Genomic DNA, 15,470 nt, shown 5'->3' with positions numbered 1-15,470 from the left:
TGTATTAGAGCTTCCCTCCCCCTCTCTGCCCATTGTGTTGGCGTGTGCGGCAGTTGGCCGCTTGCGCATAATCGCTCCATTGTGTTGGCGTGTGCAGTAATTAGCCGCTTGCGCACAATCGCTTGCACGCCGTCGCCCACCCTTTTGGCCTCGCCCCCCCTCCCTCCCGATACGTTCCATTCATTGGTTACCATAGTCTGATGAGCTCCCCCCTCCCTCTCCTCCCCCCCTCAACTCGCTTTTAAGGGATTACATCTTGAATCATTGCCTCACTTGATGCAGCTAATCTGGCTGTGACGGTCCCACCTGATGACGGAGACTTGTGTTGCCTCCGAAACGTCGTGATTTTTGATTTTATTTTATTTTCATTCATTTTGATGTTTTACCTACGTGACTTTACCGAAAAAACCTAAGAAGAGTATTTCTCTGTGTTGGGTGGAGGGTCTTAACGATACAAAGATTTTAGTAGATATTTACGTGGCCTAAACAAACAATCAAGTAATAATACTATTGGGGGGTTCCCCTGCGGATATAATTAAAGCAATGCTCAATTCCCTGACAGGTGATTCGGGGAACCAACGCACCGGACACACCACTTGTGCACCGGAATGTTCCAGTTGGCCCAGAAGTAGGTGACAGTCTGCGCATTCCTGCAGAACTCGCACGCACGCACACTCCAGTGAGGCTGCCCGACTGAATGTCACAGCAATTTTTAGGCTCAAGCTTCCACTTATTACATTTTTAGTTATTTTAGTAAATTAGTTTTTAAATGTATATTTTTTTCATGCTGACTGCTGCTCTTGTGTCCTGTACAGTGCTTTGAGATCCTTCATGAAAAGCGCTATATAAGTATAATTATCATTGTGGAAGCGCGTTCGCCGTTTGTTGCAGAGGTACGAGATTCGAACCCAGCAAGCCACCCTCGTTATTGCTGTGGGTGTGTTAACCATAAAATCTTGCACTATTACCTATAGTAAAATAAAAAAAAGCGATCACCATTTCCAATGGGATGTCAGTGACGAATGCACCAATGGCAGGCGCTCACATCCAAACCGCCCAGCATAGGCCCAAGTCACAATTAGTACATTTGCCCTCGTTTTTCAGTTGGAGATAAACCTGTTAATTGTATGTCTATAGACATTGATATGTGTGGAAAACCGATATTAACCGGGTTGTCACAATTTGTTTTAATTTGGTTACTTGCAACAAATCCGGTTTAACCATCGTAGACCAAATGCACAGACACAAAAGACCCCCATCTTGTGAATGCCACCCTCCTCACAAACGGTTGGAGAGGAAAGTTTTTTTTAGAGGACATTTCAGAAAAAAGTCGTTCATCACCACCAATCGCGGTAAAACTCTCGGTCGCCAAACTTCATGATCTCCGCCAGCAAGTTCAAGCAGGAGTGGAAGAACCAGTAGAAGAAGATGAGCCAGATGAGGTGATTTGGGACCTGGTGGGAGGCAGCAGTTAACGAGGTGGTATAAAACGGCACAAAACCTGGCAGATGCAAGTCATCTGATTAACCACGATTAACGGCCTTCTTTATCTGGCTCAGTGTGCACAAACATGAAATTCTACTCTGCAAAGGTGACTGATGACTACAGAGAACTTTTAAAAATAGAAAATGCACTATATCATTTACTGATTGTGACTGCAGTAGAGTTTTGCTATTTATTTGCAAATGTACTCATGTGAATAATGCAAATGTACTAATATGATTATTAAATTAAGTTGCAAACGATAAAAATGTAATTTCCTAAGACACTACTCTGTGTTATTATTCAGTAAAATGTATCTAACTTGTCAACAAAATAATCCAAGCCCAGACAATGATAAACAGGTCATATTTATGCATTCAGAATATAATTTTTGGTTGAGGCCATATGGTCTCACCAAATCTGTGTTATTCGGAGCCCTCCACGACCTGACACAGCCAAATAAATTACGTGCAATTACCATGCCAGTCGCTATTGTTTTATCTCACCGGTGAGCTGAAGAACATTACAGGCCCTAATTAATCAAATTGGTGGCCAAAACATGCGCGTTGAATATATAGTGCGTTCAGTGGTCATAAAAACACTCCAGAAGGAAGTGATGAAGAACTTACGGCAAGTTTAAGCAGCCGTTCCACTACACGTGACACGTCCATCTCCTGCAGAGAACAATCATAGTCGTCGTCATCATCATAGTGCTGATTGGGCGAGGCTGCGAAGGTGCTGCAGTGAAGAGAACCATCGGGAGCCGTTTGTAATGCAGCCTTCCTCTCTGCTTGGCATTTCGGGGCTTTTCACATGTGCTGAACAACCAGCACTGCATCTCATCTCAAAGCATTTGCAAGGGCACTGCCAGTGGCAGCTATCCCTGAGGACTCAGCACCTGGGCTACAAGCCTGCTGCGAGTAGGGGGTAATGATTGCTATGTGCCATCCCAATTGGGTAAATTTCCAAATTGATGAAAATGGGCCATGCCGCTCGTACACAACTGCTTCCTCATTTAGAAGGACGTCAGGGGACCTTGAATGTCCACTGTGAAGCAGACGGCACGTCGTAGAATGTTTACAATTAATTTACCCACAGTATTAAGATGCAGCGCAGACTGATGTACAGAGCGCTGTGTGTAGCCCTGCAAGGAAAAACTTACGATGAGTGGCTTCATCGAGTTGCGAATACTTGGAACGATCCACTGGGTCAAAGGTCACAGGACAAGCATGACGAGGGCAGGGTGACAGAAGACACGAGGAGGGAGAGAATAGGTCAGAGGTTACATGACGACTTTAGGGCACACGGGAAAAAACGTTAACATCACAGAGATATTTCTGTACTTTGCATGAGGTCACCTATATTGTGATGGCTTTGTACGTGTGGGCATATGTGTCTGCCGCTATTGCAAGCACGTTCTCGTGTTTATACGGGACGACGGTGCTGTGTGGGGGGCAAGGGCAGTGGCGGTGAGGGACTTTACATGGAGGGTATGGCAAGGGAAGGAGGCTCATCATGCACATCCATTCTTATCAGAGACCAGACCCGGCGTCGGGCCGGGCTTGCCACTGCTCAGCCTGGATCGTTAGATGTAATGCATTGCTTGTGTAACGAAGAGCCGACACAAGGTTGCAGGGGGTTCGTCTTTTATTGCTCCCCCCAGTCTACACTCGTCCCCAGCCTTCTCGATCCGGTTCCTGCCAATTCTCCCCTTTTCCCGCCCCTTCTCTCTCATATATCCTCGCCTGTTCCTCCCCCTTCCACTGTCACCGTCCCACTCCCCTCCTTTTGGTGGGAATCCCTCCCCTGACATCCCTTACACTTGGGTTAGTTTATTGCTTTCGTAAGATACAATCTGTTATTTTTGTAAATGTTCAGCTGTTTACAAAAATAAACACAAGGTAATAAGTCGATCTAGGGCAGTGCTTCTCCATCGAGGCCACGCCGAACCACAAACTCAGTGGGTGGGCAGGCAGGCCGGTGGATGGGTATGAGTTGTAGCCAAGAGTGAATTACGATGCCTTGCTCATGCTGATGTCATATTGAAAACAAGAAAATCAATAGCTCTGCCAAAAACAGTGACAAGAATTTTCTCAACTGCTTGAGTGTCTCCGTGTTTGTGCCTCCGTGTATCTCTATATGTCTCCGTGCACCTCCGTGTTTGTGACTGTATTCGTGTATATGTCTCCCTGTGTCTGTGCCTCTGCATTTGTGTATCGGTGTCTGTGTGTGAGCATAACCATGTCTGTGCTTGTAGGTATCTGCGGGTCTCTGTGTATTTGTGTCTCCATGTCTTTGTGTCTCTGTGTGTCTCCACGTCTGTGTGAATATATTCAGGTCTGTGTGTTTCCGTATCGTATCCATATTGCAGTGAGGCATGAGTGTCATCACTACCACCCAGGTTAACCACAGATTATACCTGTTGGATGAATCCCAGCATGAGCTGCATGAGAAACAGCTGTGGATCAGAACATACACATAATTACCACCCAATGTGTAAAGAGTATACATTTGTGCAAACAGCATATGCGAGTTAATTTTTATTTTCTGCATTTAATGCCCATCTTTATTATTCGTATTAACAACAGCAGTGGTCTTCAGCATTTGATAGTGAACAAGACATCAATGCCCCAGAAGAACATTTTCAACCAGAGCCCAGCTATGACGTATGGATCAGAAACACGGACACCGACAAAGGCACCGGAACAAGAGCTGAAAAGTGCAAAGAAGCACGGACAGATGCAGGCTGGGAAGTAGACCGAGAGACAAAACGAGGAACACGTGGATCAGAAACCTCAGAGAGACTGATGAACAAGGAAGAAACATTCGCCTCTCCTGGGTAAACAAGTATAGTCATAATAATGATGCATGACAAAATTGCTGCTGCTGCCATGAGTGAGCGCGCGCAGTGCTGCTCTGCCCTCACCATCTCAAATATCCTGCGCAGCAGAAAGCGCTTGCGAATACGCGACGTGCGAGGGAAGTTGAGCTCGTAGCAGAGCGTCGGTGCAAATACAAAGTAGTAGAGGTCTGCAAGCAACAAGAGAACATAGGGTACGCGACACACGGTAAGCACACGGTGTGTATTAGTCACACGGTGTGTATTAGTCACACGGTGTGTATTAGTCACACGGTGTGTATTAGTCACACGGTGTGTATTAGCTGTCACTGTGTATTAGCTATAGGATGTATTAGCCATAGGATGTATTAGCTGTAGTGTGTATTAGTTAAACGGTGTATATTCTATACAGTGTATTACATAGATGGTGAGTTAGCTATAGAGTGTGTATTAGCTGTATGTGTGATCGCTATATGGTGTTAGCTATACACAGTCTCTAACTTACAAACATCCAAACTTAAAATGAACCTCCATAAGATATAATTTTTTTAACCATCCAACTTGTCAATCGAACCACAGAACTATTTTGTTCGGTGGAGCGATCCTCCGCGAGATGTAATAAGTCCCAGAATCCCGCTGGGAGTGAGTGTGCACACACGTGTGAGTGTATGTGCGCACATGTGTGTGTGCGCTAGTGCGCGTGCCCCCGTGTGTGTGCATTTGTGATTGTGTAGTGGTTAGTACGCTGCGCTCCGAACCCAGCAACCCAGATTCAATTCTCCTGCATGGTCAATAGCAGTGATAACTATCTGAATCGGTCCTGGGCCTCCCCTAGGTCGACTAAGCCTCAAATGAGTACCTAGTGCGGCGTGTAAACATTGCCACGAGGGAGACAAAGGCGGCTAGGTGTGGTGCTGGCCACCCACCCCCTCGTGTGCCATGCCAACCTGAATACGTGCTCGCCAACAGCACTTGCTCCTACAGTCTGTTAAAGGCTATTTGGAGGCTCTTTGTCTTTGTGTGCGCGAAAGTGAGCATGTGCCACTGTGTGTGTACAGTAGGCGGCAAAAGTGGTGCATCGGCCAGTCATCTCAGTTCGTCGACCCGCGGCACCTGGGTCTGCCCTGTGACCTCCTGCCAGCGGGCGTTCGACACTTCACGTGGCCTCAATGTGCACATAGCCTGGCACAAGCGCCGTGGTGACGTCACCGCCACTTAGTGGTGAATGGCGATTGTTGTTGTGTGGGCACAGTCGTGGGGACTCATTACACCTCTTCCAACAAGCAAGCCAGCATCAGGACTCAAGATAAGAGATAATAAAACAGATTCATTTTTCTTTTCATGTTACTTTATTTAGTTTTATTTACTACTAGCTTTACTACCCGGCTTCGCCCGGGACTTGGATTCACAATGCCCGGCCGCCTTTGTCTCCCCAGTGGCGATGTTCACACACCACACCAGTTACTCGTTTGAGGCCGAGTGGACCTAGGGGAGGCCCAGGACCGGTTAAAATAATCGTCACCGGTGGTGGCCGTAAGCAGGAATCGAACTCGGGTCGCTGGGTTCGTAGCGCAGCGCGCTAACCACTCCACTACAACGCGTTACGCTTCCACATGCGCGGGTCACGTGACAGATTTGACGTCACAGCTCACTTGCCGTGCAAAAAATATATGCATTAATGAGCTCCCCCTCCCCCCCAAAACGAAAATAAGTATTTTAATAGCCTTTTATATATATGGAGATACAGTATTTTTTTAAGTATTACATGCCAATGTACAATATTTATTCTTACGAGTTTAACAATGTTTCCCTTTTTTGTTGAACTGCGACACATTTTATAACACTAACCGTATGTACAATTAAATACAAGTAAATACGGTACATTAGTGAATTCTGAGATACGAACCAGTCGATTTACGAACGGGTCTTGGGAACGAGACCCATTTGTAAGTCGAGGACTGCCCGTAGAGTTGAGCGACTGGACATTTGTGAAAAAGAGCTTCATAGCTCATCGGATTACTCCAGTATGAAATTAAGATTCAGATTCTGAGCTATATAGTGTGTATTAGCTATGCTATGTGTTAGCTACGCTGTGTGTTAGCTACGCTACGTGTTAGCGATGTAGTATTAGCTACGCTATGTGTTAGCTACGTTGTGTATTGGCTATATGGTTTGTATTAGCGATGTAGTATTAGCTATACGGTGTTAGCTACGCTGTGTGTTGGCTATATGGTTTGTATTAGCGATGTAGTATTAGCTATGCTATGTGTTAGCTACGCTGTGGATGTGTATTCATGGGTAGTGCTGTGATGCCAGCTGTGTGTGAAGCCTCACCTCTATAGTTCAGGTTGTCAGGGTAATGCACGACTGCCACCTGTTTGGCTTCTCCGTTCACCTTGCCAACTGAGGATGCTGCGGGGGCACAAACACCATGGTACAACGGGACACCGGGTGTTATTGTGATTACCGTGATTACGTTTAATTTTCCAAATGTCACCCACACTTAGTCTCAATACACTATTTCAGCAAGATCCTGTCTAGTTTTGGTAGTCGACGTTTCTATGTGAGATCCCAAATGGAGTAACTAGCAGGTGATTTCACCGTACGGTAAGACCTGGACATACGCGAGGGTTAGGCTCTTGAAAATCTCCGACAAAATATAAATCGCAAATGTAGATACTGGGCATATGTCCCCATGTACGACCCAATTTAGAGGAAAAATGTAAATGGTTAACATTAATCCTATACTGTACACATAAATAACATCCCCTTGTTCTGCGTGGGTTTCCTCCAGGTTCTCGGGTTTCCTCCCATAGGTGAAGAAACATGAAGTGTAACTGGTATTGGCCAAATGCTGAGAAACTGCATGCAAATTACTCACATGGGATTACACGTTAAAGTTGCAAAAAACAGGACCCTCCTCTAAAATAATCTTGAGACTCAGCGACGTTTTGGGTAAACAAGCGTCGTGTCAGTAGGAGTGAGGGCGAGGGTGTCGGCGTGGCGGAGAGCGTGCGTACTGGAGAGGGAACGCGCGATGCGGCGCCCTGCGCCAGGTTTGCCACGCTGCTCGCGGCACCAGCGGTTGACGTCGGCGTACGAGTAGAGCTTTAGGAAGAGCACCGTGTAGACGAACAGCATGATGGCGGAGCAGACTGCGAGCAACAGGGGGTTTGACCAATCCACCAGATGTGATCAATTGCATACTAACTGTAATGTGAAGAACCGACATTGCAGAGCTCCCACTTTTGACAGAACCATTACTTCTGAACATCACGTGTCAACACGCAGCCTTAGATTACTGCCAAAATACACACTCGGCTGCCATCAAATCATACTCAACACTCGGCCTGGAGCGAGTCGCCCCCTCTATGTTTAGATAGACTGTGAAGATGTGTTGACAAAAAAATGATGTTCTAACATTGTGGTGGACGTCTGTCAAGGAGATAGAGCGTGGAGTATTACATTGCAGACCTTCATTCCAATAAGCACTTTTGAAATGCCACAACATCTCGGTCACTTTCATATACAAGGGGGCAGAAGTATTTTACGGTAATTAACGGAGGTCAGACGTGCCAACTGGTGAAGTAACATCAACGGTGTGTGGAGTCAGGCCAGAAGTCAGGAACAGATCTAAGGTAGTGGGCCAGTCCAAGGCGGAGTCTGGTAAGCGAATACCAGTGCTACAGAGATCTCAAGATCATCGCAGTCTGAAACACAGATTCTACCTCTGGTGAAAACACAAACTCCACTTTCAACCGGAGAGCGTGAAAGAGGCTGTGAGCTGGGAATATTGAATGTGTGTGAGGTCAGCTGACGGTGAGATCTGAGTTTCTGTTCAGAGCAAGAGGTGGGATTTGGTTGTTTCAAAGTGATGATGAATGCCATGTGATGTTACTGTTCATATCCGGGACATTACAGAAATGAACACTGAAAACACTTATGAAAGCGGCAGCTTTCCAATTAGCACATTTGGCTACGCACGATGCGAATGAAGTTCAACATACATACATGCATACAGATAAAAACAAGATTAATCAGGAAAAAAACATTTCACTATAGCTATTTGTTCAAGTAGAGTCAGCGTCTATTGCCAAATCTGGCAAGAACGACGGGGTAGCTACCGTGCTCAGATGGTGACGCAATGAGATGAGCCCATTGCAGGCGTTATGTAGAATGTTGCTTTGCTAGATTATGGGGAACGAAGACAACTTCGCCCTGCCCTCATCACAGCAGCGGCTGATCATGGTTAACGATGAATACAGAGGTTGACAATTATTTTTGCAAATTCGAAGCATTACATCAGAACAAAAGTCACTTGTTTTTTAAATGGTTCCACATGACCACGTAAGACACTGCATTAATTATCGTCAAGCTGCGATGTTTACGCAAAAAAAACAAAATACCGCAATATGATAATAAACGTAGTGAACAGACCCAAACATGTGCTAACGATGTCGTCAATCCTCGTGACCCCAGAGCATGTCTTTAACGATGAAAGTATGATTTTCTGCTCTTAGATTGCCAGTTGTAAAGTTTACTTTATTTATATGTTGAGTAAATGGATAAATGACAAGCAAAACATTGACTAAAGATCAATGAAGAGTGCTCTTGCGTAAATGCTCTGGACAAAGTCCAGGTGGCTTTACGGTAGTTTTGAGCTATTAACGTGTTTACACATGATTCCCTGAAATAGCAGAACCCATCGGTGCTCTACTTCACATGGATCCACTTCACAACCTCAGCAGTTTGATTTGCAAAATGCAGCATCTTCATGTGATCTCAATAGTTCCCACATCTGTTTACTATGAATACACTGGCCCCCATCATGGCAATACGGAGTTTCCACCACAGTGTCAGGGTCCCCAATGGAGATGGGTCCTGCCTAGCTCCATTGATTTATTTTAACAATGAAGAAACCTCTCGAACTGACCTTGAACATACTTTATATGCAATAACTATGCAGCAAGTGCTGTCAAAGCCACAAGAGTGAGCTCGAGAGTTTATTTTACAAACTGCTAAGCGGATGTGTGCGCAGAGGCGAGGTTGGGTGGTGTGAAAAGTGAGTGTGTAACACGACTGAGCCGAGGGGGCTTGGGCTATGTGCTCTGACGCATGTTGCTAGGGATGGAAAGATGCATTGGTTCACCAATTTATATTCAAGTTAAAATAATTCAACTTTAAAAAACAACTATTTGCCATCTCCAGTTCTTAAAGACGAAGAAAGAAAAAAGCAAAGGAATTCCCAATGGGGCCACTCTTGGAGCCGGTGTGCTGATCTGTAAGTCAGTCAAAAATGTAGCCACGCAACGTTCAGAATAACAGCAATAATGACGTCCCACATTCTGGTCAGTTGAAAATAATAAACCATCTCTTCTGATTTGTATAAAATGTATTTCTTGGCTGAGGTAAAATTTGGTGATGAAGGTTTGTATGCATGTCCCTGTGTGTATGTGTCCTCGTGTGTGCGCACGCATCACTGCGTGTGTGCGCGTCTCCATGTGTCCCCTTGTGTATGTGTGTGGATATCCCGATGCGTGTGTGCGTGTCCCCGTATGCATTTGTGGGGAGCAGTAGGTTTATGGTTAGCTCACTGTGCTACGAATCCCAGGACGTCAGTTAAATTCCTCCACAAGCAACATTGGTGACAAATACCTAAACTGGAACCGGTCCTGGGCCTCCCCTAGGTCAACTGGGCCTTAAATTAGTACCCGACATGGTGTGTAAACATAAGCATTGCAATGTTGGCTACCCTCCTCCTCGCTCGCTATACCAGCATTCATAGGTGCTCGCAAACAGCACCTGCCCCAAGCCTGTGTGGGCTACACAGGGGGTCTGTTAATTTGTGTGTTTGGATGCGAGCACGTACTGGGATTCATAGACGAGACGAGGAGCGTGACGACCACAGGCAGCGTTAGCTCTGTTAGCAGGTTCAGCCAGTGCAGCCATTGGCCCGGCCGCTCTCCCAGAATTCCCTGCAGGCAGAGACACACACAGTAGCTTCTTCCACCTGCACAGAGCAGCGTGAACATTGAGGGCGGTATTCAAGTCTTGGCTCTGACTCGAACGCAGGTCAAGCTCAGGCATCAGCCGCTTGGTTGCTTTCAAAGATGCACAAATGGTTCAGCCGTGGCTTGGCTGAGGCTCAACTCATTCAAATCCTGAATTGAATGTGGCTAAGACCATGGTCAGAGCTGGCCCAAGTGAAGCGTGGCTATGAGCTGACTCTCAGAGCCAAGCCGGAGCAGAGTTGTGACAAAGTATATGGCCCCGAGGCTACGTAATACAGTCAAACCTCAATGTAATGTTGTTCAATGGATGGTGATGGTGCAAATGAAGATGATACCAAGGATGTATTTATGACACTACTTTACACTACACTGCAATAGGCTACACCACCACACTGCAGTACCATGCACGACACCACTACACTGAAATGCAGTACACTACACGGCAGCACTGTATGCTACATCGCTATACTGTAGTACAGTACACAGCATGGCTACACCGGACCTCAGCTTGTGGATAACATTCACGATCTAGGACCCCGTGCAATGCTAACCTATTAACCACACTCATCACGAGTAACAGTGGTGGATGAGAGGAGCTGTAATCGTGGATAACAGGGTGTAAGGTTCTTCTAATCTGTAGCTTGGATTTTACATGACAAGTGCCCGTGGCGTTATAGCAGACGAGAGGAGTGTCACTGCATCCGTGTTTCTTGTGTAACACGGGCCTTAACACCACTAAACAAAACTCACATGTGGGTCTGCTACCAAAGTTATTAATGAACGTAATTTAGATAGTTTTCTCACGTTGCACATGCGCCAACGCGGAGAGTGAGAGAAAGTGTTCATGCAAAGCACACTAAAGTGGCAGGGTGAGAACGGAGTAGTAACGCTCGTGCCTCACAACAAGAGGTCCTCAAGGTTCGATTCCCGACTCGCGTGCCTTTTTGTGTGGAGTTTGTATGTTTCTCCCCCTGTTCTGCATGGGTTTCCTCCAGGGTCTCCAGTTTAAAAACAAAATAGCTTAAACAGTAATTTGCAATTCCTTGCAAATTACTCAGTTGGGACTGCACACATAAGCACCATCGTCCCCTACTGCGAAAACATGGCAGGGCCCTCCTTAAAAAGAGTCTTGAGACTCATGGAGGCTTTCCTGGGTAACCAAGTACAATATTAAATCAGTTTAAGACGTAGGCTTTCGCGACCAATATTGTTCATAATCAACGAGTTTTGGGTTTAGATCGCGTTATTTATAAATGTGTCGTAACCCTCCACCACCCGACACGGCCAATCAGTAAAAAAGTGTCACGTTGACAAAAGACAAATAGTTCACTGCTTTAGCCCACCGGTGTGTTGAAGCGTGAAACCACAACATTTACAATTTGAGTACGACGTTTCGCTGGTAATTGCATCCAGCATCATCGGGCAATTCGCCAGAATGGTGAGGCTCTGCTGTGTCTCCCGTTCTTATATAGAGCAGCAGCAGTGTGACGTCATCATTAACTCATTAACTCATCAGGTGCAAAGATTTGAGGGGGGGTTATTGTAATTATATACTTGATTAGTAATAAGGCTATTGTTACGATGCGAGTTGTAGATTAGTAATCATTTGGAATGTGTTCTATTGTGATTATGCTACATTAATAATCAGTTAGTGCTTGTTTCCCTTATAAGGAATTGTAATGCATCTTATTTAATAATACGCTTCCAGGCCGCACTAAGCCTGTAGCTGTCTGAGCGATTAAAGTTATTTCTGTTTCTCTCAATCTCAATGGATTCTCTAATTAGTCTTTGCCAGTAGTAACTAGTTTTACACAACACTTCAACGTTGTCAAAATCAATTGAGTGTCCCTGTTGGCAAGCATGTTCTGCCACTGCCGACAGTTGTGTTTGCGATAGTTTAATATTTCTCTGGTGTTCTTTTAGTCTTACACTAACGTTACGCCCTGTCTGTCCAATATAGCATCTGCCACATACACAATTAATCCGATATACACCTTCTGTTGATAATTTAGGTAATTCGTCTTTAGTGCACGTTACTAGTTGTTGAATTTTGTGTACTGTACCAAATCTTACTGTAATGTTTTGCTTTTGCAAAACACGGGCTAATTTGTCAGTTACTCCTGAGATAAATGGTATTTTTATTGTTTTAATAATCTGATCGCTTTCAGCAGTGTTGCTTTGCGATCGTGATTTGGCATTTAGTGCTCTGTTAATTTGAGCATTATTGTAGCCATTCTGTCTTAGTGCTTCTTTAACATGTTTAATCTCTCTCACTAGACTTTCATCATCTGACACTGTTTTAGCCCGATGTATGAGCATCTTGATAAGAGAGGATTTCTGAGCTGGGTGATGATGCGAATCTGCATTCAGATAGGCATCAGTGTGCGTTTGCTTTCTGTAAACGCTGTGTGTTATTTTACCATTTAGGCCATGCCCAAGTAAAATATCCAGGAACGGGAGTGTGTTATTCACCTCCATTTCCATGGTGAACTGAATGGCCGGGTTTTGTGCATTGAGATGATTTAGAAAATCGTTAAGTGTATCTTTACCATGTGGCCAGACAACCAAAGTGTCATCCACATATCTAAACCAAAAGGATGGTTTTAATGTGCTCGAGGCAAGTGCTCTGGTTTCAAAGTTTTCCATGTACAAATTTGCTATAGCAGGAGATAAAGGAGAGCCCATTGCTGCTCCCTCCCTTTGTTTAAAGAATTCGCCTCTCCATAAGAAGTAAGTGTTATTTAAACAATGGTCAGCGAGTTTCGGAATATCTTTTGGTAAATCTGTATTCTTTACCAGTGTATCAAGTAATTTAAGCGACTCGCTCACTGGAACCTTAGTGAATAGTGAAATCACATCAAAACTCACCAAAATATCATTAGGGTTAAGTTTAATATATTTGATCATATTCACAAGATGTTCTGAATTTCTTATGAATGATGATGTCCTACCGATGTAGGGCTGTATTTGTTTAGTTACATATTTTGCTAATTTATATGTGGCAGAGCCAATTGTACTGACTATGGGTCGTAAAGGGATTCCGATTTTATGGATCTTTGGTAGCCCATACAGTCTAGGTGGTTTTGAAGCCCTTGGCTTAATTAGGAATTGCTCATTTTTTGGGATTAATGAATTTGCAATGATTGCAGTAGTCTTACGTTCCAGAGTATTAGTTGGATCTCGTTTAATTTTAATGTAGGTACTTTCCTCTAATAAATCTTTAATTTTATTATCATAATCGGCTCGTGACATCACTACAGTAGTGCGGCCCTTATCAGCTGCTAGGATTTGAATATCTTTATTTAGATGAAGCTCTCTTAAGGCTTTTGCCTCGTTCGAGCTAATATTTACTTTCGGTACTTTACTATTCTCAATTATTTTGGCAACCTCGTGTCTAGTCATCTCTGCCTCATTATGTGGAAGGAGTCTTACTGCTGATTCTACCTCAGCAATTATCTCATCCACTGGAATTGTGCGTGGGGTAACGGCAAAGTTAAGGCCTTTAGAAAGGACAGAAATCATGTCAGTGGTTAAATCAGTGTTAGTCAAGTTCATTACGGTTTTGTTTTTAAATTGTTCGTTTTTAATACGGATTTGTTTATTGTAAAGTCAGAAAATTTGTTAATTTGGTTAGCATTTGTTAGATTAAACACATTATCAGCCGATTGTTGTGTTATAGTATCGATTATATTCCAATCATGCATGGACACACTATTGCTTATATTTAAATGTAAATGCTTTAGCGATTCAGAAATGCTGGATAATTCACTCCTGTTGTGTTGTATTCTCTCTATTAATAATAATTCGCTAGCTTTGTGTAGTATTTTGTTAGCTTTAGAATACTTTATGTGATGTGTTATTTTAACTGCGTTTGGTATTACCTTCGAATCTCTGCACCTTTTGAGGAACGCCAATGAAGATATCAATTTCATCCGCTTAATGCGGAGCTTCTCCAATTTTCTGGTTTTAAGAAAAGTATCCTCCCCATAGAGGTTAGTCAGTTTAACACGTAGGCTTTCGCGACCAATATTGTTCATAATCAACGATTTTTGGGTTTAGATCGCGTTATTAATAAATGTGTGGTAACCCTCCACCACCCGACACGGCCAATCAGTAAAAAAGTGTCACGTTGACAAAAGACAAATAGTTCACTGCTTTAGCCCACCGGTGTGTTGAAGCGTGAAACCACAACATTTACAATTTGAGTACGACGTTTCGCTGGTAATTGCATCCAGCATCATCGGGCAATTCGCCAGAATGGTGAAGCTCTGCTGTGTCTCCCGTTCTTATATAGAGCAGCAGCAGGGTGACGTCATCATTAACTCATTAACTCATCAGGTGCAAAGATTTGAGGGGGGGTTATTGTAATTATATACTTGATTAGTAATAAGGCTATTGTTACGATGCGAGTTGTAGATTAGTAGTCATTTGAAATGTGTTCTATTGTGATTATGCTACATTAATAATCAGTTAGTGCTTGTTTCCCTTATAAGGAATTGTAATGCATCTTATTTAATAATACGCTTCCAGGCCGCACTAAGCCTGTAGCTGTCTGAGCGATTAAAGTTATTTCTGTTTCTCTCAATCTCAATGGATTCTCTAATTAGTCTTTGCCAGTAGTAACTAGTTTTACACAACACTTCAACGTTGTCAAAATCAATTGAGTGTCCCTGTTGGCAAGCATGTTCTGCCACTGCCGACAGTTGTGTTTGCGATAGTTTAATATTTCTCTGGTGTTCTTTTAGTCTTACACTAACGTTACGCCCTGTCTGTCCAATATAGCATCTGCCACATACACAATTAATCCGATATACACCTTCTGTTGATAATTTAGGTAATTCGCCTTTAGTGCACGTTACTAGTTGTTGAATTTTGTGTACTGTACCAAATCTTACTGTAATGTTTTGCTTTTGCAAAACACGGGCTAATTTGTCAGTTACTCCTGAGATAAATGGTATTTTTATTGTTTTAATAATCTGATCGCTTTCAGCAGTGTTGCTTTGCGATCGTGATTTGGCATTTAGTGCTCTGTTAATTTGAGCATTATTGTAGCCATTCTGTCTTAGTGCTTCTTTAACATGTTTAATCTCTCTCACTAGACTTTCATCATCTGACACTGTTTTAGCCCGATGTATGAG

The 15,470-nt window shown here is 43.9% G+C and overlaps 1 protein-coding gene across 1 annotated transcript in view; it reads right to left on the bottom strand.

Moving 5' to 3' along the window:
• Positions 1-15,470, bottom strand: part of DGAT1 (diacylglycerol O-acyltransferase 1) — a 43,265-nt gene that overhangs the window by 8,476 nt on the left and 19,319 nt on the right. The window contains exons 6-14 of the mRNA XM_078879467.1: positions 10,191-10,296; positions 7,342-7,476; positions 6,656-6,733; positions 4,409-4,512; positions 3,902-3,940; positions 2,645-2,686; positions 2,112-2,156; positions 1,342-1,454; positions 585-650 (exon numbers count right to left, since the gene is read on the bottom strand). Of these exons, the coding sequence (XP_078735593.1) occupies positions 585-650; positions 1,342-1,454; positions 2,112-2,156; positions 2,645-2,686; positions 3,902-3,940; positions 4,409-4,512; positions 6,656-6,733; positions 7,342-7,476; positions 10,191-10,296 (728 nt within the window). The remainder of the gene's footprint in view (positions 1-584; positions 651-1,341; positions 1,455-2,111; positions 2,157-2,644; positions 2,687-3,901; positions 3,941-4,408; positions 4,513-6,655; positions 6,734-7,341; positions 7,477-10,190; positions 10,297-15,470) is intronic.

Source organism: Lampetra fluviatilis, chromosome 54 (genome assembly GCF_964198595.1).
Source record: "Lampetra fluviatilis chromosome 54, kcLamFluv1.1, whole genome shotgun sequence".
Lineage (NCBI taxonomy): Eukaryota > Metazoa > Chordata > Hyperoartia > Petromyzontiformes > Petromyzontidae > Lampetra > Lampetra fluviatilis.
Note: the sequence above shows the minus strand (reverse complement) of the source record. Positions and strands in the feature narration are given on the sequence as shown.